The sequence below is a fragment of the Moschus berezovskii genome, unplaced genomic scaffold (assembly GCF_049115385.1).
Source record: "Moschus berezovskii isolate FMDL1 unplaced genomic scaffold, NW_MosBer_1.0 29, whole genome shotgun sequence".
Lineage (NCBI taxonomy): Eukaryota > Metazoa > Chordata > Mammalia > Artiodactyla > Moschidae > Moschus > Moschus berezovskii.
In genome coordinates, this window is record NW_028290453.1 from 212,147 (window position 1) to 238,420 (window position 26,274).

At 46.7% G+C, this 26,274-nt stretch overlaps 1 protein-coding gene across 1 annotated transcript in view; it reads left to right on the forward strand.

Annotated features, from left to right (window-relative positions):
* The window catches only part of LOC148772973 (protocadherin Fat 3-like), a 180,178-nt gene that overhangs the window by 104,847 nt on the left and 49,057 nt on the right, over nt 1-26,274 (forward strand). The window contains exons 14-19 of the mRNA XM_088834566.1: nt 3,778-4,167; nt 7,697-7,911; nt 9,081-9,218; nt 10,433-10,576; nt 17,062-17,259; nt 21,084-21,882. Coding sequence (XP_088690692.1) covers nt 3,778-4,167; nt 7,697-7,911; nt 9,081-9,218; nt 10,433-10,576; nt 17,062-17,259; nt 21,084-21,882 — 1,884 coding nt within the window. The remainder of the gene's footprint in view (nt 1-3,777; nt 4,168-7,696; nt 7,912-9,080; nt 9,219-10,432; nt 10,577-17,061; nt 17,260-21,083; nt 21,883-26,274) is intronic.

The following is a 26,274-nucleotide window of genomic DNA, read 5'->3' on the forward strand; positions in this document are numbered from 1 at the left end:
TTCCACCCATGAAGCTGTTCTATTTTGCTTATAAACTATAACTCATAGAAACTTGGAGGCTAATAATAAACCATTTTGAAGTGCTGAGATCCTAGGATAAAAATAGTTTAATAAATCTTCAGAATTGAAAGTCAATCCAATCATCATTCACTGATTTGTTGGTTGTTAATGGACATTTCCTGGTTTGTATGTTTTAACTTTAGTATATATTAAGGTAAAATGACATTTGGATAAGGAAGTACATTTCTTTGAGTCATAGAACTGGAAACCACCCTCTGACAAAATCTCTTCCTTCTTTGATGGACTTCTCTAGGCTTACTGGCCATTGGATTTCTTTTTTTTTATTTATTTATATTCCCTTATGACCACATCCATTTATGGCTCTGCTGGCTCTCTGAATGCTGATGACCTTTCAAAATATAACTCCAGTTTGGACCTCTCCTCTGATCTGCAGCCTTCTGAAGAAACTTTCTACTTGAATTTCCACTTAAATATAAAATGCCCATCTCACACTCAGTCTATCCCAATGGGGCCCATGATCTTTTGATCAGATTTTAGTCCTCCCGCAGCCCTCTTCATGGCATGTGTGTGTGCTAAGTCACTTCAGTTGTGTCCAACTCTTTACAGTCCTATAGACTGTAGCCTGCCAGGCTCCTCTGTCCATAGGATTCTCCAGGCAAGAACACTGGAGTGGGTTACCATTTCCTCCTCCAGGGGAATCATTCCAACCCAGGGATCAAACCCAAGTCTCTCACGTCTCCTGCATTGGCAAGCGGATTCTTTACCACTGGTACCACCTGGGAAGCCCTTCATGGCAGCTGATGAAAACTCTGTCTTTTCAGTGGCTCAGACGAAAACCCAAGAGTCATTCTGGGATCTTCTCTGACATTTACATCCACGCCCTGTCAGCTCCATGATGAGAAGGCCATCTATTCTCCCCATCTCCGAATTCTGAATTCATTTGGGCCCCTCACTTCTCACTCCTGCCTGTTCAGAGTACACCTGGAACCTGACTGCTTCTCACTCCCCAGCTCCACCATCTGTCCCAGCTGCCCTTATCTCTGCCTGTCTTCCTGCAGGGACCACCAGCAGGTCTCTACTTCCTGTCTTTTTGCTTGTTTCTGCATTTCATTGGGGCACAGTTGCTTCACTATATACATATATCCCCTCTTTTTTGAATTTCCCTCCCATTCAGGTTACCACAGAGCACTGAGTAGGGTTCCCCAAGCTATCCAGTAGGTTCTCATTAGTTATCTGTTTTGTACATAGCATCACTAGTGTGTATATGTCCATCCTAGTCCCAATTTATCGCACCCCCAACCCCCGTTTGTCCCCTTAGCATCCATACATTTGTTTTATATGTCTGCATCTCTGTTTCTCTATTGCAGATAAGATCATTTTTACCATAATTCTAGATTCCACATATATGTATTAATATGCAATATTTTTCTTTCTGACTCACTTCACTCTGTATGACAGTCTCTAGGTCCATCCACGCCCCTACAAATGACCCAGTTTCATTCCTTTTACAGCTGAGTAATATTTCATTACCAACCTTGATAGTATATTAAAAAGCAGAGACATTACTTTGCCAACAAAGGTCCGTCTAGTCAAGGCTATGGTTTTTCCCGTGGTCATGTATGGATGTGAGAGTTGGACTGTGAAGAAAGCTGATCGCTGAAGAATTTATGCTTTTGAACTGTGGTGCTGGAGAAGACTCTTGAGAGTCCCTTGGACTGCAAGGAGATCCAACCAGTCCATTCTAAAGGAGATCAATCCTGGGTGTTCATTGGAAGGACTGATGCTAAAGCTGAAACTGCAATACTTTGGCCACCTCATGCGACGAGTTGACTCACTGGAAAAGACTCTGATGCTGGGAAAGGTTGGGGGCGGGAGGAGAAGGGGAAGACAGAGAATGAGATGGCTGGATGGCATCACCGACTCTGTGGACATGAGTTTGGGTGCACTCCGGGAATTGGTGATGGACAGGGAGGCCTGGCGTGCTGTGATTCATGGGGTCGCGGAGAGTCGGACACGACTGAGCGACTGAACTGAACTGACTGAACTGAATATTCCATTGTATATATGTGCTGTATCTGTTTTATCCATTCATCTCTTGATGCCGACTTCGGATTCCTGTGCGTCCTGGCTGTTGTACATAGCGCTGCTCTGGACTTTGGGAGGCCTGTGTCTCTTCTGCCTTCTGTCTTGTTGTTCTGTTCACCATCAGCCGCCTGAGCACCTGTGAATAGCTGAGTCACATCACGTGCCCCATCAGAGACGCCAGGCCTCCCACCTCACCACCGGGACCACCGTCCATGAAATCTGCCCCACGCTGCCAGTGCCCCGCTCGCGCCTCCCCTGTCTCTCTCCCCCTCCCCCCGCATGCTCCTCCCCCACGTGCCCCTCCCCCCACGTGCCCCTCCTCCCCCTGCGTCCCTCTCCTCCCCCTCCATTCCCCTCCCCCGGTGCCCCCCTCCCCCTGCGTCTCTCCTCCTCCTCCCGTGTCCCCCCCACACATCCCCCCGTCTCTTCCTCCTCCCACGTCCCCCTCCTCCTGCCTCGCCCTTCTCCCGCATCTCCCTCCTCCCGCCTCTCCCTCCTCCCGCCTCTCCCTCCTCCCACGTCTCCCTCCTCCCGCCTCTCCCTCCTCCCACATCTCCCTCCTCCCGCGTCTCTCTCCCTCTGTGTGTCTCTCCTCAGTTCTGGTTATGCAGATCCACTCCCGCATCTCCTCGGTCATACTAGCCAGACTCATGAACACCCCTGCTCCCAGGGGTCCCTGCCCGCCGTCTGCTTCCCCACGTCTGTGCTGCCCCCTCATCCCCTCCTTCGCATCTTCACTCAAGTGCAGACTTCCCACCGCTGTATTGAAATAACCACCCCCTTCCCTCCAGCTCCCAAGCTCCCTCTCCCCCAGCATTCATGATCCCCCACTCACGGCTTCATTTTTCTCCCTTTCCTCCCTCACACCCCATATATTTTACTGATTCATTGGTCTTGTTCTTATTTACGCTCACCAGAATGTAATATTTTCCTTCATGAAATGTTAGCCCCTTACCATTATGGGACTCTTTAGCCCCTAGAATAGTGTGTGATAGATTCTAGATAAAAATGTGTCAAAGTAATTAGTTCATTAATTTATACTTCTCTTTCTGTGGCACATCTTGATCCTTATACTTATTGGTATCTTAGAGTTTTTCTTTATATTCATGGGATTCTTTAATATATTAATAAGATTCAACTATTTCTCTCTTTTTTTTTAGGCTCCTGGCTTATTAGGAGATATGTGGTAATCCTCAGTAGAATAGTTTCAGATGGGGATTATAAATATATAAAGAAATCGGTCGAGGGTTTGAATCATTCCTTCCTCTTTCCAAATCATTTTCATCTTATTTGGCATAGGCAGGTAAGAAAGATTGTGACTTCTGCAAACCACATGAGCCAAAAGAATTGAAGTCAGTCTCTAACATGACCAAGACAGCTAGTCAGTTATTTGAAAACATTAGTTAAAGACTTACAGCAGCGTGACACATGCAAGGCATTCTGCTTTAGATCCAGCTCTTTCTGATATTCGTGGCGAGTACTTTACATTTCCTTCCCATTTGGTCTGGTTGTATATAGTTTACAAGCTGAAGTTGCTGTGGGACCGAAGCTGTAGGAACCGACCTACAGTTCCCACGCTCCTTTGTGTGGCCCTTAGACTGCAGAGCCGTCTTCCTCTGTGGAGAGCATCCAGCCACGCCCCTGTTTACGCCCGCCCTCTGTCTCCTACAGGCGTCAACAGGAAGGTCGTGTACTCCCTGGCCGACTCGGCTGACGGGTTCTTCTCCGTGGACAGCTCATCAGGCATCGTCGTCCTTGAGCGCCCACTGGACCGAGAGCAGCAGTCCTCATACACCCTCCGTGTGCGGGCCACCGACCAGAGCCCAGGCCAGGCACTGTCCTCTCTGGCCACCGTCAGCATCACTGTCCTGGACGTCAACGACAACCCCCCCGTGTTCGAGAGGAGGGACTACCTGGTGTCGGTGCCTGAGGACACCTCCCCTGGCACCCAAGTCCTCACTGTTTTTGCCACCAGCAAAGATATAGGAACAAATGCTGAAATTACATATCTCATCCGGTCTGGAAATGAGCAGGGGAAATTTAGGATCAATCCAAAGACAGGTGGGTAAACAGCAACCTACTTAGAATACAAGGCTTTGCCATACCCTGCTTCTCCTCCTAGCCCTCTAATCAATCGCCCTTCTTGGTGGACCAACAAATCTCCTAGCAGGACCTACACCCAGACTCCAGAGTGCCCTCTGATGCTCTGTTCTAAGGATGAAGTGAAGTTGCTCAGTCATGTCCGACTCTTTGCAACCCCATGAACTATAACCTGTCAGGCTCCTCTGTCCATGGGATTCTCCAGGCAAGAATACTGGAGTGGGTTGCCATTTCCCTCTCCAGGGGCTAGAATCAAATACAGTGGCCGTTCCAGCTGGCTGGGTGCTGAGTTGAGAAGGTCTCAAGGTGACCATGCTGGTCACTCTTTAACATCTGCCTTGGGAGGTGACCAGAGACCCACAGCCTAAGTGCAGACAGGCCAAGTGGAGGTGAATCTCCAGGAGCACTTCACACAGAGAGACATACAGCCCAAGTTAACACAACAAGCCTACAGAAAAGCGAGATACCCAGTCAAACCCTTAGGCTCCGTCTTCAAATACTATCTCCCCATCTCGAACCAGTCTCTGAGAAATCCTGGAGCAAACCTAGGGACCAAGGATTTTCCCCTTGAGCCCACAGCATAGAGCTGAAATTTAGCAGGGGGCATCCTTAGAAATTCCCTCATGGCTCAGTCAGTAAGGAGTCTGCCTGCAATGCAGGAGACCTGGGTTTCATTCCTGGGTACAACCCACTCCAGTATTCTTGCCTGGAACATCCCATGAATGGAGAAGGCTGGTCCATGGGGTCACAAAGAGTTGAACATGACTAAGCAACTAACATGTTCACTTTCACTTTCCCTGGCCAAAGCACTTCCATTTCTCACCACACCCTTTTCAAACTCGGGATATGATGCGGCGTCCCCTGGGGAAAAGATATCTAGAGAGAAACCGAAAGAACAAAAATAGAACCCCAGGACTTTCTTTTCCTGAGGAAGTAAATATGCATTAAGGCTACTTTGAGTACATGAAGGTGGTAATTCAGAAAAAAATTTAGCTGATCTTTGAAAAGTAGACATGCTCATCCTTGTATTTTCATAGTGTTTATATTAATGTTCTCCAAGCTGTTTCATGGCTATTCTCATTTGTTTACCTCTCCTCCATGAATGAGCAAGGCAGTCCTTTAATCACAGGTAAGAAAGGTGAGTCTCTCACACCTTCTGGCCATTGGACATAATTCCCTTATCACTCAAAGAATGTGCGCTTCTTGATCCAGAGGGTAAAAAAGGTCCATTTTCTGTTGGATAATCCAGAACAAGAAACTATCATAATTAGCACTGTCATCTAACATGGCAAATATGCCAGACTCCTGTTATTTACTTATTCCTGATAGTTATCTCCCCCTTTTTCCATATGAGAAAATCAGCTCGGGGAGGTTAAATAATTCTTCCAGTGAGAGTAAGTGGGGATGGGAGTGGGGAATCCAGGATTTGAATTCAGATCTTCCTGACTCTGGGATACATGCTCTAACCTCTGTATAACACATCTATGCCACGAGGGTGAAAAAACTGGAGGAGATATAGTCCCCGCCCTTAGAATGGGAGGGTGAAAACTAATGAAAGGATTGCAGTAGCTAGCTGCTTCTCCCAGCAGCAACCCTGTTTATTAAGGTCATTACTTCAAATTAAAATGTATGAGGGTTTTCCTCATTTAAATATGTGTTAGCCTTAGCTTGTCTAGTTATGGCCATTGTATATGAATACCATGAGGAAGTGGTTAAGTACTGTTTAAATATGGCTCTAGATAACGAGACTGGGATGTAAAATAAAGCGCTAGAGGTTGTAATTGCTAAGAAAACTTAATTATGGCGAAAAAGAGGCCCTTATTATGAGTATGACTTCTGCGTCTCACCTTAAGTAGAGGGCAGCCTTAGCTGCTAGAGACGCTGCCTGTCTGGAAAGATAACGAACGTAATGTACTCACCTTGATCTCAGTGACTGTTTTCCAGGGGAAAGTGTTAGTTGTTCAGCCGTGTCCGACTCTGTGACCCCATGGACTATAGCCCACCAAGCTCCTCTGTCCATGGGATTCTCCAGGTGAGGATACTGGAGAGGGTAGCCGTTCCCTTCTCCAGGAGATCTTCCCTACTCAGGGGCGGAACCCGGGTCTCGCATTGCAGGCGGGTTCTTTACCACATGAGTCACCAGGGAAATGCCCTTGAGAACGTTCCTGCAAATGGCACAGTGATCAGCTACCAACTGCAGAACTCAGGACTGGGTTGTCCACCAGAAAGGACTAGGACGGGAGGGAAAGAGACCTCAGGGAGCTGGTTGCAGGGGTGCCACCCAGCCAGCTGCTTTTACCTGTTTTATCTGCTTAAATAACTCTGTACCTTGAGTGTTGGGCTTCCCTGATAGCTCAGTTGGTAAAGAATCTGCCTGCAGTGCAGGAGACCCTGGGTCGAGAAGATCAACTGGAGAAGGGATAGGCTACCCACTCCAGTATTCTTGGGCTTCCCCTGTGGCTCAGCTGGTAAAGAATCTGCCCGCAATGCGGGAGACTTTGGTTGGGAAGATCCCCTGGAGAAGGGAAAGGCTACCCACTCCAGTATTCTGGCCTGGAGAATTCCATGGACTGTATGGACCATGGGGTCGCAAAGAGTCTGACACGACTGAGCAACTTTCACTTTCATGAGTGCTAGCTCTTCTCTGTAGTTGTGGGCACTAAATTCACACTTCTTTTGGTTACAGATTCCCAAGTGTTTCCTTCCCCAGCATGTTACAGTATCCTCAACTTTCTTTGTCCTCTTTGTGACCTAAAATTTTTAGATAAGCACACTGTAAGTAAGCAAGGCACCTTAGTGAGTAATTCAATTTAAGACAGGCGAAGTTCGCAAGTATATGCTAACTGGTCCTTCCCAGTTGGTGCTACTGGTAAAGAACCTATCTGTGAATGCAGGAGACATAGAGACACGGGCTCAATCCCTGGGTTGGAAGATCCCCTGGAGGAGGAAATGGCAACCCACTCCAGTGTTCTTGCCTGGAGAATCCCATGGACAGAGGAGCCTGGTGGGTTATAGTCCATAGTGTCATAAAGAGCCGGACACGACAGAAGTGACTTAGCACACATACACTAACTGATAAGAGTTGAGGTCACAGAATCATATTAATGCATCTTGGCTCAGTCTCCGTCTGCCTGGGTCTTCTGGAGGAATCCTGGGGAGACATTTCCAGGGGCCGCTTGCTCCCGCCCCACTTCCCATAAGGGTGAATAATGCCAGAGATTTCTGGCTGCTTGAGGGGTTCTGACACTGTTTCAGAAATACACAAAGACTCGATTTCTTCAGTGTTGTGTCTGGTGGGTAGCTGTGTTTTAACTGACAGCGTTAATCAGACTCTGGGGTACTTTCAGCAGGCGTTAAGTAAATGAATTCCCAAATATCTCAGAGTCTTGGCTGGAGATGATGTCACAGATATTACCATGATTGTGGAGCTGCTGACCAGAGTGTTTCTTGTTTCCTAATTAAATCTAAAACTCCCCATTTTTCTTCAAAGGGGGTATTTCTGTATCTGAGGCCCTGGACTATGAATTATGCAGAAAGTTTTACCTGGTGGTGGAAGCGAAAGATGGGGGGACGCCTGCCCTCAGCGCTGTGACCACTGTCGGCATCAACCTCACAGACGTGAATGACAACCCTCCCGAGTTCAGCCAGGATGTGTACAGTGCTGTCATAAGTGAAGATGCCTTGGTCGGGGACTCAGTCATTTTGGTAGGTGCCAGTGGGAGGTCTAGGTATTTCGGATGAATGATCTTCAAGAGAGTGAAAAAGTGAGCAAAGTCCATCCTGGATTCTCTTCACACTTTCTCCTTTCAGGCTCCCTTTGGTCCCCAAAAACTCTACTCAGACACTAGTCTTTCAGCTGCTCCTCCCTGGTTTGTCTGTTAGAGAAGGTCTGATAAGTTCATTTACAGCAAAGGGTAGGCGATCTTTCACCACTTTCCTCCCAGGAGTGTGTTTTTCAAGGAAACAAAAACAGAACGTGGAATTAATTCCTAATAGCTGCTATTAGTTTGTAACTTAGATGATAAGTCTAAGGACAGAAAAAAATTATTTCCACCTCCCCCACACCAAACATGCGCGCGCGCACACACACACACACACGGTAAGGCAGCTACAAATAGGATCAAGCTTAAGATCGATTGGCCACTCTTAGAGGAGCTCTTTCTGGAAGGAACTTTTTTCTAATGGCAGTAAGAACATGTGTTAGGAGAACACAGGTTCTCTTAAATATGAAAGTTACGTCAGGAAACAGGGAGCCCTGTCCTCAGCACCCTCACCACCCCTAGGCTGGAGGGGTGCCTTCCTGGCTCCTGCAGCACCAGGTTGGGGATGTTCCTTCTTTACACCTCCCGAGTAGACCCCCCAGGCCCTTTCTCCTGGGGCCTGGAACTATATGAGACTATTTCTATACATACAAATGCCAAGTCAGCAACGTGGAGCAGGAGACAGTGGGTCTGCATGTTAGCCGTGTGGGAAAGGAAGTTCTCTTGGACTTCCTTAACATGGAAGTGCATCGGTTTACAAAAAGTTCAACTCAGTGGCAGAGATCATTGTTTTGCAGAACTGGGAAAGAATTACCCATCAGTTAGTTTTGGGTCTGTCTTAACTGGCTCAAGGCCTGAGGGAAATCAGGCCTAAGAAGCATCAGGCTGCATTCAGATGAAATGAAGAGAAATAAAACCACAGTTCCAGTAATGGTGCTTTCCTTCTTAGGTTGACCCAGAATCTCTCCCCCTGGGGCCTGATTGCTGGCACTGGTGAGCAATGCACCTCAGAAACCTGTCAGAGCAGAGCCCATTTGTATAGACCTGGACCCTAGGAGTAAACCTCTTCTCAGTCTGCCCTGTCATGTCTTTGTTTTGTTGTGTCCTGTGAAGCTAATAGCAGAAGATGCAGACAGCCAGCCCAATGGACAGATTCGTTTTTCCATTGTCAATGGAGATCGGGATAATGAATTTGCTGTGGATCCTGTCTTGGGACTTGTGAAAGTTAAGAAGAAATTGGACCGGGAACGGGTAAGCTAGTTCAGGCCTGCTCCCTTCCCATCCACAACCCCCTGTCCCTTCACTGGAATCAGGCATGGATTCTGTGGGTATAAGTAGGGTAGTTCTCCATTCTAAATGGGCTTCCCAGGTGGCTCAGTGGTAAAGAATCAACCTGTCAATGCAGGAGCTGCAGAGACACGATTTTGATCCCTGGGTTGGGACAATTCCCTGAGAAGGAAACGGCAGCCCACTCCAGTATTCTTGCCTGGGAAATCCCATGCACAGAGGAGCCTGGAGGGCTACACAGGACGCAGGACTGCTATAGTCCATGGGGCGGCAAAAAGTTGGACACAGCTGAGCAACTGAGCATGCGAGCACTCTCCATTCTAAATAATGGGAGTAAATAGAAATGGGCTGAAATGAAGCAGGGAATATTTTCATTAAAACCTTTGAAAGAACTTGCTGCCAATAGATACTGATGGTTTCTTATTTAGGGAGGTTTTAAAGAAAAAGCAAAAGTGTATATTTCTGAATGGTTTGAATTTCTGTCCTTCCAAAGCAAGAAGGCAGAAAAGTACATTCAGCATTGGGATTCTGTGGTCCTGATTTCATGAGCAGCATTGGCCCTAAGTGAGCAGACACAAAAGGACTACCTAAAGGTATCTAGGTCAGAAGGAATGATCCAGCAGATTCCTCTGTCAAGGTGAAACCAAGTTCCTAAACATTGTCTTTTTTGACCAAAAATATGTCTTCAAAGTGAAGTTAAAATGTGGAAAAAGATGCCATGGGCATGATGCTTAGAAATGGAAAGATCTTACTGTGTGATAGAGCCACATAAGATACTCCTGAAGTATCAAAACTGATCCATGAGACAGATCAGTGGTGACAACTGTTGTGATTTAAACAAAGGCCAAGAGCTGTGCTTCTAACCAGGGGCGAGGTACCTCCAGGGGACATCTGGCAATATTTGGAGACATTTTTGTTTCTGACAAATGGTCAGAGGCAATATTGACTTCTAGTGGGTAGAGACCAGGGTGCTGCTAAACATCCTACAATGCACAGATCATCCCCTGGCAACAAAGAATGATCTGGCTCCAAACACCTGGTTGAGAAACCTGGTCCAAAGACTCAAAGCAAAGACAGCTCATCTTTAGCAGAGGATAGCAAGCCCACAGTACCTCTGCATGGGCCCAGAAGGAAGCAGGCACCATGATCTTTACTGTGGGCCCTTTGTGCTTTGGCAGGTGTCTGGATACTCCCTGCTCATCCAAGCAGTAGACAGTGGCATGCCTGCGATGTCCTCAACTGCCACTGTCAACATCGATATTTCCGATGTGAATGACAACAGCCCAGTCTTTACACCTGCTAACGCTACTGCTGTGATTCAGGTAAGCAAACCTGGCCTGCCAGGCACCTGTGCTGTTGCACTCAGCCTCCATCCTCTGCTGTGATTTCCTTGTCATGGCTTACTCTTGTTTCTGCCTAATATCAACTCATCGCATCATTTGTTGTTCTTGTTTGGTCCCTAAGTCATGTCCGACTCTTTGCGACCCCATGGAGTGCAGCATGCCAGACTTCCTTGTCCTTCACCGTCTCCCAGAGTTTGCTAAAACTCATATCCATTGAGTCAGTGATGCCATCCAGCCATGTCTGTTGCCCCTTCTACTCCTGCCCTCAATCTTTCCCAGCATCAGAGTCTTTCCCAGAGAGTTGGCTCGTCACACCTGGTGGCCGAAGTATTGGAGTTTCAGCTTCAGCATCAGTCTTTACAATGAATATTCAGGGTTGATATCCTTTAGCATTGACTGGTTTGATCTCCTTCCTGTCCGAGGAACTCTCAAGAGTTTCCTTCAGAGCCACAGTCTGAAAGCATCAGTTCTCCAGTGTTCAACCTTCTTTATAGTCCAACTCTCAGATCCACACATGACTACTGGAAAAACCATAGCTTTAACTATGCAAACTTTTATCAGCAGAGTGATTTTAGAGCCCAAGAAAATCAAGTCTCTCACTGTTCCCATTGTTTCCTCATCTATTTGCCATGAAGTGATGGGACCAGATGCCATGATCTTAGGTTTCTTAATGTTGAGGTTTTTTAAAAATTTATTTATTTATTTCAATTTGGGGCTAATTACTTTACAATATTGTAGTGGTTTTTGCCATACATTGACATGAATCAGCCATGGGTGTACATGTATCCCCCATCCTGAAGCCCCCTCCCACCTCCCTCCCCATCCCATCCCTCAGGGTCATCCCAGCACACCAGCCCTGAGTACCCTGTCTCATGCATCGAACCTGGACTGGCAATCACATATGATAATATACATGTTTCAGTGCTATTCTCACAAAACACCCCACCGTCACCCTCTCCCAGAGTCCAAAAGTCTGTCCTTTACATCTGTGTCTCTTTTGCTGTCTTGCATACAGGGTCATCATTAATATCTTTCTAAATTCCATATATATGCATTAATATACTATATTGTTAGTTTTCTTTCTGACTTACTTCGCTCTGTATAATAGGCTCCAGTTTCACCTCATTAGAATTGATTCAAATGCATTCTTTTTAATAGCTGAGTAATATTCCATTGTGTATATGTACCACAGCTTTCTTATCCATTCGTCTCCCGGTGGACATCTAGGTTGCTTCCATGTCCTAGCTATTGTAAACAGTGCTGTGATGAACATTGGGGTACACGTGTCTCTTTCAATTCTGGTTTCCTTAGTGTGTATGCCCAGCAGTGGGATTGCTGGGTCATCAGTTCAGTTCAGTTCAGTTCAGTCACTCAGTCGTGTCCAACCCATGAATCGCAGCATGCCAGGGCTCCCTGTCCATCACCAACTCCCGGAGTTCACTCAAACTCATGTCCATCAAGTTGGTGATGCCATCCAGCCATCTCATTCTCTGTCGTTCCCTTCTCCTCCTGCCCCCAATCCCTCCCAGCATCAGAGTCTTTTCCAGTGAGTCAACTCGTTGCATGAGGTGGCCAAAGTATTGCAGTTTCAGCTTTAGCATCACTCCTTCCAATGAACACCCAGGATTGATCTCCTCTAGAATGGACTGGTTGGATCTCCTTGCAGTCCAAGGGACTCTCAAGAGTCTTCTCCAGTACCACAGTTCAAAAGCATCAATTCTTCGTCATATGGCAGTTCTATTTCCAGTTTTTTGAGGAATCTCCACACTGTTCTCCATAGTGGCTGTACTAGTTTGCATTCCCACCAACAGTGTAAGAGGGTTCCCTTTTCTCCACACCCTCTCCAGCATCTATCATTTGTAGACTTTTTGATAGCAGCCATTCTAACCAGTGTGAGATGGTACCTTATTGTGGTTTTAATTTGCATTTCTCTGATAATGAGTGATGTTGAGCATCTTTTCATGTGTTTGTTAGCCATCTGTATGTCTTCTTTGGAGAAATATCTGTTTAGTTCTTTGGCCCATTTTTTGATTGGGTCATTTATTTTTCTGGAATTGAGCTACAGGAGTTGCTTGTATATTTTTGAGATTAATTCTTTGTACATTGCTTCATTTGCTATTATTTTCTCCCATTATGAAGGCTGTCTTTTCACCTTGATTATAGTTTCTTTTGTTGTGCAAAAGCTTTTAAGTTTAATTAGGTCCCATTTTTTTATTTTTGCTTTTATTTCCATTACTCTGGGAGGTGGGGCATAGAGGATCTTTCTGTGATTTATGTCAGAGAGTGTTCTGCCTATGTTTTCCCCTAGGATTTTTATAGTTTATGGTCTTACATTTAGGTCTTTAAACCATTTTAGTTTATCTTTGTGTGTGGTGTTAGAAAGTGTTCTAGTTTCATTCTTTTACATGCGTCTGTCCAGTTTTCCCAGCACCATTTATTGAATAGGCTGTCTGTGCCCAACTGTATATTCTTGCCTCCTTTGTCAAAACTGAGGTACCCATAGGTGCATGGGTTTATTTCTGGGCTTTCTATTTTGTTCCATTAGTCTGTGTTTCTGTCTTTATGCCTGTACCATACTGTCTTAATGACTGTAGCTCTGTAGTATAGTCTGAAGTCAGGTAGGTTGATTCCTCCAGTTCCATTCTTCTTTCTCAGGATTTCTTTGGCTATTCAAGCTGTTTTTTTTAATTTCCATACAAATTGTGAAATTATTTGTTCTAGTTCTGTGAAAAATACCATTGGTAGCTTGATAGCGGAGAAGGCAATGGCAAGCCACTCCAGTACTCTTGCTTGGAAAATCCCATGGATGGAGGAGCCAGGTGGGCTGCAGTCCATGGGATCGCTAAGGGTCGGACACGACTGAGCAACTTCACTTTCACTTTTCACTTTCACACATTGGAGAAGGAAATGGCAACCCACTCCAGTGTTCTTGCCTGGAGAATCCCAGGGATGGGGGAGCCTGGTGGGCTTCCATCTATGGGGTCACACAGAGTCGGACACGACTGAAGTGACTTAGCAGCAGCAGCAGCAGCTTGATAGGGATTGCATTGAATCTATAGGTTGCTTTAGGTAATATACTCATTTTCACTATACTGATTCTTCCAATCCATGAACATGGTATATTTCTCCATCTGTTTGTGTCATCTTTGATTTCTTTCATCACTGTTTTATAGTTTTCTATATATAGGTCTTTTGTTTCTTTAGGTAGACATATTCCTAAGTATTTTATTCTTTTTGTCGCAATGGTGAATGGAATTGTTTCCTTAATTTCTCTATTTTCTCATTGTCAGTGTATAGGAATGCAAGGGATTTCTCTGTATTAACTTTATATCCTGCAACTTTACTATATTCATTGATTAGCTCTAGTAATTTTCTGGTAGTGTCTTTAGGGTTTTCTGTGTAGAGGATCATGTCATCTGCAAACAGTGAGAGTTTTGCTTCTTTATTTTCCAATCTGGATTCCTTTTATTTCTTTTTCTTCTCTGATTGCTGTGGCTAAAACTTCCAAAACTATGTTGAATAGTAGTGGTGAGAGTGGGCACCCTTGTCTTGTTCCTGACTATAGGGGAAATGCTCTCAATTTTTCCCCATTGAGGATAATGTTTGCTGTGGGTTTATCATATATGGCTTTTACTGTGTTGAGGTATGTTCCTTCTATGGCTGGAATGTTGAGTTTTAAGCCAGGTTTTTCATTGTCCTCTTTCACCTTATCAAAAGCTCTTTAGTTCCTCTTCAATTTCTGCCATTAGGGTGGTGTCATGTGCATATCTGAGGTTGTTGGTATTTCTCCCAGCTGGTATAAAAAGAGCCTGATTCTTTCTCTGCAACTGATTAATAAACATTGATAAAAATTTCACCAGTGGGATTCTCTCAAGTGTCAAGTGCTTTCTGTACATCTGTCCCCATTGTGGCCCAGCCCCTGGTTTAGAGTGAAGGAGGTTAGGATCTGGGAGGTTCAGTAGCTCACCCAAGGTCAGGCCACTGTAAAGTGCTGGAGTCAGCGTTTGAATTCAGGTCTGTCTTCAGAAGAGAGTATTCTCTGCCCACAGTGACCAGCTGCCTTTAAACACTTTGTGCTGTTCTAGCAGGGAAGGGCTATTGATAGGAGCCATCTCGTTTGTCAAAGAGGGATTGGCCATCAGGCTAGAACTGCTCCTCATTAAAATCAGTCTTCCATAAGCAGTCTGTTTAGCACTTTAAGCCCACCTTCTCTCTAAAAGTAGACTGCAGGAGACAGTGACTTCCTGCTGGTATTCTGCTCTCAGAGAGAACAACTTTTCATCCTACCTTTTTTATTTTTATTCAAAAGATATCTCATGAACACAAGTCCTAAACACTGAGCTACCTCCATTGCCTAGCATTTCTAGAAGCTGGAAGCCCGACTTCAGGAGGATCAGGAAACCCGGTCCAGGAATACTGTCAGCATGCAGGATTTACTGGAGACAGGGGTGGACAGATGTGTACTGGGATGGCCACAAATATTTTAGGAAATCAGCCTCAGAGTCACCCCCATGGGTTCCCAGGGCTTTGTGGGTAGAAGGTGAGATGAGAGTGAGCCAGGTCTCGAGGGACCGCCTTTGGAGCAACATTCAAGATTTTGAGTCTGGCCGTCCATAGCCCCCAACCCCCACCCCGCCCCACAGCACTGGGCCCCCGAGGATCAGGCTGAGCATCCCTGCTTCCTTGTCAGCGCTTCCTTAGCAGAACCGGACCCCTTCTCTGGGGGTGTTTGTTTTTCCTCTCCTCTCTGATGCCTTTTCTAGCAGCTGTGCATGCCTGCCCCTCCACGGCTCCGCAGAGCTCGCCCAGGCTCCTACGCCCTCCCCTCACCCTGGCGCCCTGTCCCCCGTTGGTTTGGCTCCCCACCACCCCCATCCCCTCGGGGCCACTGTCTCCCCCTCCCCCTCTCCGCCCTAGCCCCACGCAAAACGGGCTCTGCCACTGCAACCTGTGCTTTTATGACATGATTGATCAGCCTGATGGCCTGTCCTCACCGTGCTCCAGGAAGTCAGCCAGGGAGGAACAGAGACTCAGCCCTGAGCGGTGATCATGGCTCCTGTCTGCAGCGCAGCAGTCTGCGCTGTATTTCACCCTCCTTCCTCATGTGAGACCCCTTGGGCACACATCCTCTCTCCCTCTCTCTTCTGCGGAGGAAATGGCTTTTATGGAGAGAGCAAACAAATCCACCAATCTGTTTGGTGTGGTGCTGAGGCTGCTGTCTGTGCACCAGTAAACCCGTGGGGGGCTGGGGGTTTCCACCTCTGATCCCAGAGAGATGGTGTCTGGTTCCCAGTGACCCAAAGGCCACGTGAGAGGAGAAACAAATGAGAGGTCTCTGAGGTTCTCCTCACCTCATTCTCTTGCAAAAAAAAATAATGCTCCTCCCATTGTTCACCCCAGAATAATTTTTTTTTCCAACACACGGTTCTTATAAGACAAACTCAGCACCTAAAACGTGAGTGCACCCTCCGTGTGCGTGACTCCCATCATGCAGGGTGTCACTCTCTCCATCTCTGTGACACAGACTCAGTTAATCCGAAGTCAGTCTCATCAGAAGGCCTGAACTAATGAAACTGACTCTAGGTCCGCGCTCTGGTAATGCTAAAGTCCAAACAGGGCGGAGCAAGGAAACCCATGCCCAAGCCACTGAGGAATTTAATTTTGTGTTTTCAGAGGACAACCTTGGACCCTCAGAAGGAATGACTAAGAGTCTCTGTGTTTCCATCTGAGACAGAAGGCAGAGTTTCTGCAATGTAACTTTGGCATAAGGACATCTGGGCTTCCTAAACTTCTGATGGAGTTGTAGATGTCTTTTCTCTTCATTCTCTGATTGAAGAATATCCCATCCCCTTTCTCTTCCCTTGAGAAACAGAGGAACTGTGTTCTGATGGGTGGGATTTAAAGCCCTATTTTCCACCCAAAACATGCCTTTGTATTTCTACCAGGAAGTTGCCAGGATGTCTCCCTAAAAGTCCAGTATCATGACACTGTGTCACCATGTTGGACCTCAGCATAATTGTGTTGTGACAGGTGTGAGGAAGGATTTTCCATCCCAAAAGGTTGATGTTTTCTTGGCCCCAGAGGATTTCTGGTGCCGTCATGAAGGATGATGAGCACCATGGCTTTCCAGAGCCATCTGGGTGAACTCAGGGCAATTCCAGCCTTTCAAGGACAGATAGAGCCAGGCAGCGTCCTTGGAACCTACAAAGCAGTTCAAGGCCAAGTCCTTGTGTTCTCACCTGCAGCTTATTGTCTCACGGGGCAATCTGGGGAGGCAGCCAATGATGGGGTGATGCTTACAGACACCAGCATTTTTCAGAAGACGAGATAATATCACAGGGAATCCCTTCCATTAAAAGCTCTGTTTTCTAGCCCAGCACTCTCAGCTGGTAATGATGGGTTTTTTTTTAAATGTGCAGAGAGGTGTAATTTTATCTTCCCTTTTAATATACTCTCTTATGCAGGAAAATAAGCCAGTAGGCACCAGCGTTCTGCAGCTCATGGTGACAGACAAAGACTCCTTTCACAATGGGCCTCCCTTCTCCTTCTCTATTTTGTCGGGAAATGAAGAGGAGGCATTCGTGCTGGACTCAGACGGGATCCTGAGGTCAGCCGTGGTCTTCCAGCACACAGAGTCTCCGGAGTACGTGCTGTGTGTCCAGGTACGACCTCATCCTCTACCTGTTGCAGGCCAGCTTTCTCTCCCACTATGGGCTCTGCCCCTTGGTTTGGTTTTTGTTTTTTTTTCTGTTGAGCAAGTCAACATAATTCATTACCATGTAGGAGTGTTCACTTTTTAATCTCATTTTCAATTTCACACCAATAAAAGCGGCCTCTGTGTGTGAAACCTAACAGGAAGGAAAGGAAATATCATTGTTGAGAAGGGACCTTCCTGTAGGGTGTGCCAGACTGACAGTCTCTGGCTTAAATCTGTATTCTGAACATTCCTGGGGCTCCAGATGAGCCCCAAAGACAACTCACTGGTCAAGATTTACTGCTCGGGGGTGGTTGTCATTTAGTTGCTAAGTCATGTCCCACTCATTGCAACCCTATGGACTGTATAGTTTGCCAGGGTCCTCTGCCCATGGGATTTTCCAGGCAAGAATACAAGAATGGGTTGCCATTTCCTGAGAAGTATTTCCCGGATCACCCCAACGGGGAAATGACCAATCCTTGTGCTGGTGTTTTAAAGCTATTAATATTTCATATTAATATTTAATACCTCTGCTTTTTAAGAGACCTCTGCTTGAGCTTCCCAGGGGGCACTAACTTTACCACTTTCCCAGTGGTAAATAACCTGCCTGCCAATGCAGGAGACGTAAGAGAAATGGGTCGATCCCTGGGTTGGGAAGATCCCCTGGAGGAGGGCATGGCAACCCACTGCAGTATTCTCACCTGGAGAATGCCATGGACAGAGGAGCCTGGAGGGCTGCAGTCCAGAGGGTAGCAGAGTTGGACACGACTAAAGAGACTTGGCACACCACACTTCTTTGTAAGTTTTCCCAGAGAGGGGAAACAGGAACAGGGACTCAGGTGGCAGTGACCTCCCAACATTTCAGCTTCCTCAAGGTCATGATGTCGAATGAAGGGAGACCAAGAGGCAGACGTGGCAGTTACGGGAAGGGCATGAACAGAAGCAGGAAGCGAGAGAGTGCCAAAAAGTCCCTGGTTGCAGATTTTGCCAGTCCCGAGACTTGGGTCCCATCAGTGAGACTGAGTGGCTGTCTTTTAAGCACAGTTGGCACAGAGAGCAGCCTATTATAATAGTGGCAATGATGAGAATAGTCAGTCTTTATATAGAGTTTAATTGTGCACCTTATCTCTTTGGATAAGTTATGGCTACCCTACCCCACGAAACCTTTCAAATTAATGACTTTTGGCTCGAAGCACATTGATAAACTCTTCAGTTGCCACCCACTCCTCCAACAATATTATGTGAATGACTTTATATCACAGTTAGAGGTCCTCAAGGGCAAGGAGTGAGTTTTAGTACCTTCTCACAGAAGCTACTGGGGCTTCCAGCTGGCACTAGTGGTAAAGAACCTGCTTGCCAATACAGGAGATGCAACAGACTTGTGTTCAATCCCTGCATAGGGAAGATCCCTGGAGGAGAAAAAGACAATCCACTCCAATATTCTTGCCTGGAAAATCCCATGGACAGAGGAGCCTAGAGAGCTGTAGTCCATGGAGTCACGCAGTTGGACACGACTGAGTGACTCGAGTGTGCACAGAAGCCAGTACAGTTCTCTGGCTGTTAGAGAGCACATTTCACATCTTAGACTTTCTAAACACCATGGAGAGTTTTCTGCTCCTGGTCCCTTATATTAAACTTACCACCGAGGCCCACGTTCTGTCTCCAAAATGCCTCAGCGTGCATCAGATATATACCCTTTGCAATCTCCCCCCTTTACTCTAAATTGTCCCATACTGAGTCTATTGCAAAACCTCCTGGGTGTTCCTCTGGCTTCAGCTTTATTCTTTCTGATCTATCTCTGTACCCTTTCCAGGCTAACCATTCCACTTTGATTATTTCATTCCACTAAACCAGAGGTCAGCAGACTATAACCCCTGAACCACATCCTGTCCTCAACCTGTTTTTATAAATAAAGTTTTATGGGAACTCAGCCTCACCGGTTCACTTACATATGCTCTGGGCTGCCTTCCTGCTGGAAGTTGAATAGTTGATACAGATCATATAACCCCAAAGCCTAAAGTATTTCTTGTCTAACCCTTTACAGAAAATGGGTGCTAACCCCTAAACTAAAAACATCTGAGCTCCCTACTGCCAGAAACCTTGTGAATTCTGGCTTGTTCAGATGGTGAATTTTAGGGTTTATAGGAAGACATGACTGTCCAGTCCTTCTTAGCCCACAGGCCCATGGGTCTGTTACCTTACACCCAGTGGCTTCTTGCCTTTCTGGTCTCTGATCTTTGAGTGGGCAACCTCTGACCTGTGGAGTCTGAACTCATCATTGTCCTTCAAGATTCTACACAATTTGACTTCAAGTTCAGTCCTATTTGCTAAATTGATCACCCCCTAAGTGAATTTTCCATTCTAGCATCTCTGGTTTATATAGTCCATTTTAAAAAGCATGTGGTTGTGGGAATAATAAAGATAACAACAATCATATTAACTCTCATGCACCAAGTACTTCTGTGGGTCAGATCTGTGCCGAGTATGTAGCAACCACATGAGTCTTAATCCCCACAGTACAAGAATCCTGTGAGGTAGATAGGACTGTTTCACTCAAATAAGATACAAAAATTGAAGCTCGAAGAAGTTAAGTGACTTACTTCCTACCAGACACATAGTAAGAGACGGAGCAAAGATTTGAACTCGGGTCCATGTGATGACCAAACTCCTGCTTTCACACTGCTTCCACGTACAAGGACATATCTCCTGAGGTGTCACCTGGCCATCCACATCCTGAGATGCCCACCCTGGGGCCCCAGCCACTGAGAATCTGCCCTTCTCAGAAGCCCTCTGGCACTGACCACCTTCACGTTGTATGTGGCAGGTCCTCAGTTAAGATATGTCAGGTGGTGGTTCTGTCAGTCCTTACAGAAAGAAGGAAGACAAAATGGCTTTTTTCAGGCTTTACTCATTGTACCACCCTTTATTCTAAGCCTCAGTATTGTGTCCTTCTCACTTGAAATAACATTGTTTCTTAAATATACAAAAAAGCATGTCGCTGTCTGGTCCCATCCAAAGCAAAGAAGCCAAAGACAACTAAAATTTCTCTTCTAAGTGGGAATGCCACTTTACAAGGCTCCCCTGTGGCTTCTGTCCAGAACTAAAACACAGCCAGCCTCTTTGGGGCACTGTGGATCTCAGCACCCTGCATCCCTCCATCCCAGTTCACCCTCACTGGCTTTATTATGTTGACACATTTTATTCTCATAGCAGAGTGTACTTTCAGTTCAGTTCAGTTCAGTCGCTCAGTCGTGTCCGACTCTCCGCGACCCCATGAACCACAGCACACCAGGCCTCCCTGTCCATCACCAACTCCCGGAGTACACTCAAACTCATGTCCACAGAGTCGGTGATGCCATCCAGCCATCTCATTCTCCGTCGTCCCCTTCTCCTCCCACCCCCAACCTTTCCCAACATCAGAGTCTTTTCCAGTGAGTCAACTCGTCGCATGAGGTGGCCAAAGTATTGCAGTTTCAGCTTTAGCATCAGTCCCTCCAATGAACATCCAGGATTGATCTCCTTTAGAATGGACTGGTTGGATCTCCTTGCAGTATAAGGGACTCTCAAGAGTCTTCTCCAACACCACAGTTCAATGGGCACCAAAAGTGATAAATCACTCCTCTTACTTATATGTACATGCTCAAATTCTGTAGAACAATGACAAGGGATGGAGGGAGCATCCATGTGGCTAAAGGAGCAGACACTTTCTATCTGGGTTTTGTTGCTCTTTAAAAAATTACTGTGGGCTTTTACCTTACTTCCTCGTCTTCCCTCCCTGCTGGGTGATTTTAGGCGAAAGACTCCGGCAAACCTCAGCAAGTGTCTCACTCCTATGTCCGAGTGCGGGTCATCGAGGAGAGTATTCACAAGCCCACAGCCATCCCCCTGGAGATTTTCATTGTTACCATGGAGGACGACTTTCCTGGTGGGGTCATCGGGAAGATCCACGCCACAGATCAGGACGTGTATGACGTCCTCACGTTTGCGCTGAAATCTGAGCAGAAGAGCTTGTTCAAGGTGAACAGTCACGATGGGAAGATCATCGCCCTGGGGGGCTTGGACAGTGGAAAGTACGTCCTGAACGTGTCGGTGAGCGACGGCCGCTTCCAGGTGCCCATCGACGTGGTCGTGCACGTGGAGCAGCTGGTGCAGGAGATGCTGCAGAACACTGTCACCATCCGCTTCGAGAACGTGTCCCCCGAGGATTTCGTGGGGCTCCACATGCACGGGTTCCGGCGCACCCTGCGCAACGCGGTCCTGACCCAGAAGCAGGACAGCCTGCACATCATTAGCATCCAGCCCGTGGCAGGCACCAGCGAACTGGACATGCTGTTCGCGGTGGAGACGCACAGCAGCGAGTTCTGCAAGCCGGCCTACCTCATCCAGAAGCTGTCCAATGCCAGGAGACACCTGGAGAACGCCATGCGCATCTCGGCCATCCTGGAGAAGAACTGCTCTGGGCTGGACTGTCAGGAGCAGCACTGCGAGCAGGGCTTGTCGCTGGACTCGCACGCTCTCATGACCTACAGCACGGCCCGCATCAGCTTCGTGTGCCCGCGTTTCTACCGGAACGTGCGCTGCACCTGCGACGGTGAGTGCGCTTTGGAGCGAACCCTCCGCGGCCCGGGCTGTGTGAGGCGGCTTGGGCTACCGTCCCCGCCGGCTCGTATCCGTTCATTCACTCACTGGACCACCGGCGATGTGCCTCCTCACCGTGAGAGATGCCGGGGCTGCGGGGTGAACAAGACAAGCTCAGCCCCCCTTGGGTGGAGCGGGGAGCTTATGGGCAGTCAGACGTACAAGTGGGCAGGCATTGTCCCTGAGATGAGCCTCCTTAGGGGACCCAATCAAGGGGGAAGCTTTCCTGAAGGGACTATTCTCTAGGTTGAGATGAAAGATAAGCAGGAATTAGTCTTTCTCTGTCTGACTTACTTCACTTTGCATGATAGTTTCTGGGTCTATCTGTGTTCTGCAGATGGCATTATTTCATTTTTTATGCCTGAGTAATGTTCTGTTACACACACACCCCACATCTTTATCCATCCATCCGTTGATCATAGATTGCTCCTATGTCTTAGCTACTGTAAATAGTGCTGCTGTGAACATTGTGGTGTATGTATTTTTCAAATTAGAGTTTTCACCTTTTCCAGATGTATGCCCAGAAGTGGAATTACTGGATCATATGGTGGCTGTTTTTAGCTTTAGATTTTTAGATTCTGTTTTTAGATTCTTTGCAGAATCTCCATACTGTTCTCCATAGTGGCTGTAGCATATGTCATATGATATCACTTACATGTGGAATCTAAAAAAAATGACAAGTGAACTTACAAAACAGAAATAGACTCACAGACATAGAAAACAAACTTATGGTTATGAAAGGGGAAAGGCAGTGGAGATGAATCAGGAGTTTGGGATTAACAGATACACACCGCTGCATAAAAAACAGATAAACAACAAAAGACCTACTGTGTAGCACAGGGAACTGTATTCAATATCTTAAAATAGCCTACAATGGAAAGGAACCTGAGAAAGAATATATTATACATATAAAACTGAATCACTTTGCTGTATACCCGAAGCTAACACATCATTGTAAATCAACTGTATTTCCTTTTTTTTAAAAAAAAAAAAAAGAAAAGTAGGAATTAGATGTGTGGAAAAGGTAGCGGAGGGACAGCATTCCAATGGAGAAGGTGTTTGTATGAGGCTTAAGGGCACAATAGTAGCCTACACCAAGGGGGCTGAAAGAGCTCTCCGGTGATGACAAAGACTTCTGAGGAGTGATCACACAAGAGCCATTAGGATGAAGTCCTAGAAATCATCCCAAAGCAGTGGAGCCATTGACTGATTTGAAGTGGAGAAGTCATGGAATCAGGTCTGTCTTTCACAGAGAGCTTGCTGACTGCTGAGGGGATGGGTTAGACGGACCAGGCCAGAGGCAGGGAAGCAAGTTCAGAAGCTACCAGGGTGCATAAGGGCAGCTGGGTTTGCTTGAGTGAAACCCGAGGGCCAGATGCAAGGGAGCACGATCGGGGGTGGATTTGACCTCCAGAGTGGCGGAGATGGATGGTTCCTGTTTGTTGGTATAACTGGAGCCACTGAACTTTGACCTTCCCTGCTCAGAGGCCATAGCTACACAGAGTCAACCACGGTGGTCAGCAAAAACCATTGCTCACTCCCTCTTTTACTCTCTGACACGTGGTGCTATAAATTCACTGCCCTCTGTGAAGAAAATTGCACCCGGAATTTTCCTAGCCAGTATGAACTTGGCCCAAAGGGACTGTGGCCGGAAGAGAAGCCATTCTTAAAACACCCCTTTAGATGGTTGAGGACAGACAGGGCCCTCACCCTCTCCCCTTACAGAGAGTTTAGATTTACCCTTTGGAGAATGAGTTCATCAGAAGAAAGCCCTGGAGATCACAGCTCCCTCCGGGAGACCTTTCCATGACCCCCATGCAGCCCAGAAGCGTGCAAGCCACTCCCTCTGTGGTTCCCAGTGAGCTCTGTTTGTGTTTCCATCAGGTGGAGATACAGTGATGTCCAAACTGTTGAGTATGTAAGTTAGCTCCAAAGTAACTCCAAGCATGCGTGCTAGGGGAAATATGTTTCTGGCAGATGCCACTAACATGCAGGATTTATGAATGCCAGCTGTCCAGACCGCACCTAGGTTTCCTTTGTAGGCAAATTGATTTATGCACCAAAGGTCTGCTAGAGCCTTCCTGCAGGGATTCACAGCACAGTTCAAAAGAAGTTCAAGACAGGACAGGACAGACCCTGCAGGAGAAGCTAAACCAGCTAATTAATCCTTGTTCTCTGAGAATTCGTTTCATTCGGTAAAAATCTGCAGTGGCAGCAATATCTTGTGTTAGCTGCTCAGTCGTGTCCGACTCTTTGTGACCCCCTGGACTGTAGCTCACCAGGCTTCTCTGTCCATGGGATTCTCCAGGCAAGTATACTGCAGTGGGTAGCCATATCCTTCTCCAGAGGATCTTCCCAACCCAGGGATTGAACCCGGGTCTCCCTCATTGCAGGCAGTTTCTTTATCATCTGAGCCACCAGGGAAGCCCATCAGCAATGTCTTAGGTGCTATAAGCTCAAAGTGAATAAAAGACACAGTCCCTTCTCTTAGGAGCTGACTGTTGTGAGCTCAGCTTTTGCAAGTCCCTGTTTGCCTTAATAGTGTTATAAGAAATGCTGGGGAGGAAAAAGGGACAGAGTCCCTGTCACAGCCAGAGGAAAGCTTTCAGTGACATTTAGATGTCAGGGACCACTTGTGTTCTGGGTTTTGAAGGATGAGTATGAGTTCATCAAGCAGAGATGGGCAGAGGGCAGGCTTGGCAGATTTTCTTTACAGCAGGGATTTAGAGGGGTGATTTTGTTGGAGAGAGGGATCTTCCTCTGCGTTTTTCATGAGACACTGATGTTTTATTTTTTATTTTTATCTTTTGGCCACACTCTGCACGGTATGTGGGATCTTACTTCCCCAACCAGGAATCGAACCTGTGAGCCCTGCAGTTGAAACACAGAGTCTCAACCACTGGACCGCCAGGGAAGTCTCCAGAGACAATGATGGTTTATTTTACTTTATTTTTTGGTTTAAAGCAACAAGATCTTATTATCTCACAGTTCTGTACGTCAGAGGTGCAGGTGAGCACAGCTCGTCATCTGGTTCCTCTGCTCAAGCGTTCACAAAGATGAAGTCAAGCTGTCAGACATCTGGGGCTCTCCGGTCAGAGGCTCAGGGGAAGAATCTTCCAGGCTCACTTCAGAGTTTGCAAAATTCAGTTCCTTCTGGTTGTAGGGTTAAGGATACTGTTAGTTTGCTGTTGGTGGGGACCTCTCCCTGGTGGCTCAGCAGTAAAAGAATCTGCCTGTAATGCAGGAGATTCAGGTTTGATCCGTGGGTTGGGAAGAGCCCCTGGAGAAAGGAATGGCAACCCCTTCCAGTATTCTTGCCTGGGACCCATGGACAGAGGAGCCTGGTGGGCTATGGTCCATGGGATCGCAAAGAGTCAGACATGACTGAGTGACTAAACTACCACCACTCTCAGCCTTAAGGCTAAGACTTAAAGAGACACTGATGTTTTAAATGCGGTGAGTTTCAAGGTGATAGCCTTGCCCAGGACTCTTGTTCTCAAGTCCCCATAAACCCTTCTACTCACAGGAAACCCAGAATTCTGGAAGTTTTTGTAATTCAGTCCCAGACATCCCAGGAGGAGGCTTTCTCAGTCTGCTGCTGCTGCTAAGTCACGTCAGTCGCGTCCGACTCTGTGTGACCCCATAGACGGAAGCCCACCGGGTCCCCCGTCCCTGGGATTCTCCAGGCAAGAACACTGGAGTGGGTTGCCATTTCCTTCTCCAATGTGTTTCTCAGTCTAGAAGGAAGCATTTCCTGAGTGGTAATGCTGCAGACTCAGGGCCCACCTCTCAACTTCTTGCCACCTTTAAGTCACTCGTGTAATTAAGCTGTGAAATAAAATACTGAATTTTAGTGGTAAAAGGACCTCAAAACACCATCTGGTCCAGTTCTCATGTTCAGAAACTTTATATGATTATCTCCATTTTATAAATGCAATAGCTCCCTGCCTTGCCCAGGGCATACAGCTGGTGAGAATGGCATACTGATTCAATGTAGGTTCATGTTGGGTCCTTGTTTTATTCCTTGCATCTTAAGAATAAGAGCTCTTCCATATTTTATTCTTAGGTCCTTGTTTAATTGCATCCTAAGAACAGGAGCTCTTCCATTTTGTATATTACTTATAACCCCAGTGCTACGTACACTATGAGAATATTCAGATAACCCCATTTTTCCTGACAGACTGATCACCAGTCTCACAGACCCACGTCAGGACGGCAGAGGGTCTTGGACTCCAGTAGGCCTGTGACTTACTAGAAAGGCCCACTACTGAGCCCCACACTCAAATATAATGGGAGGCTTTGAGTGAAGCCATGGAGTCAATATATATGTAGCCTGGTGACCCTA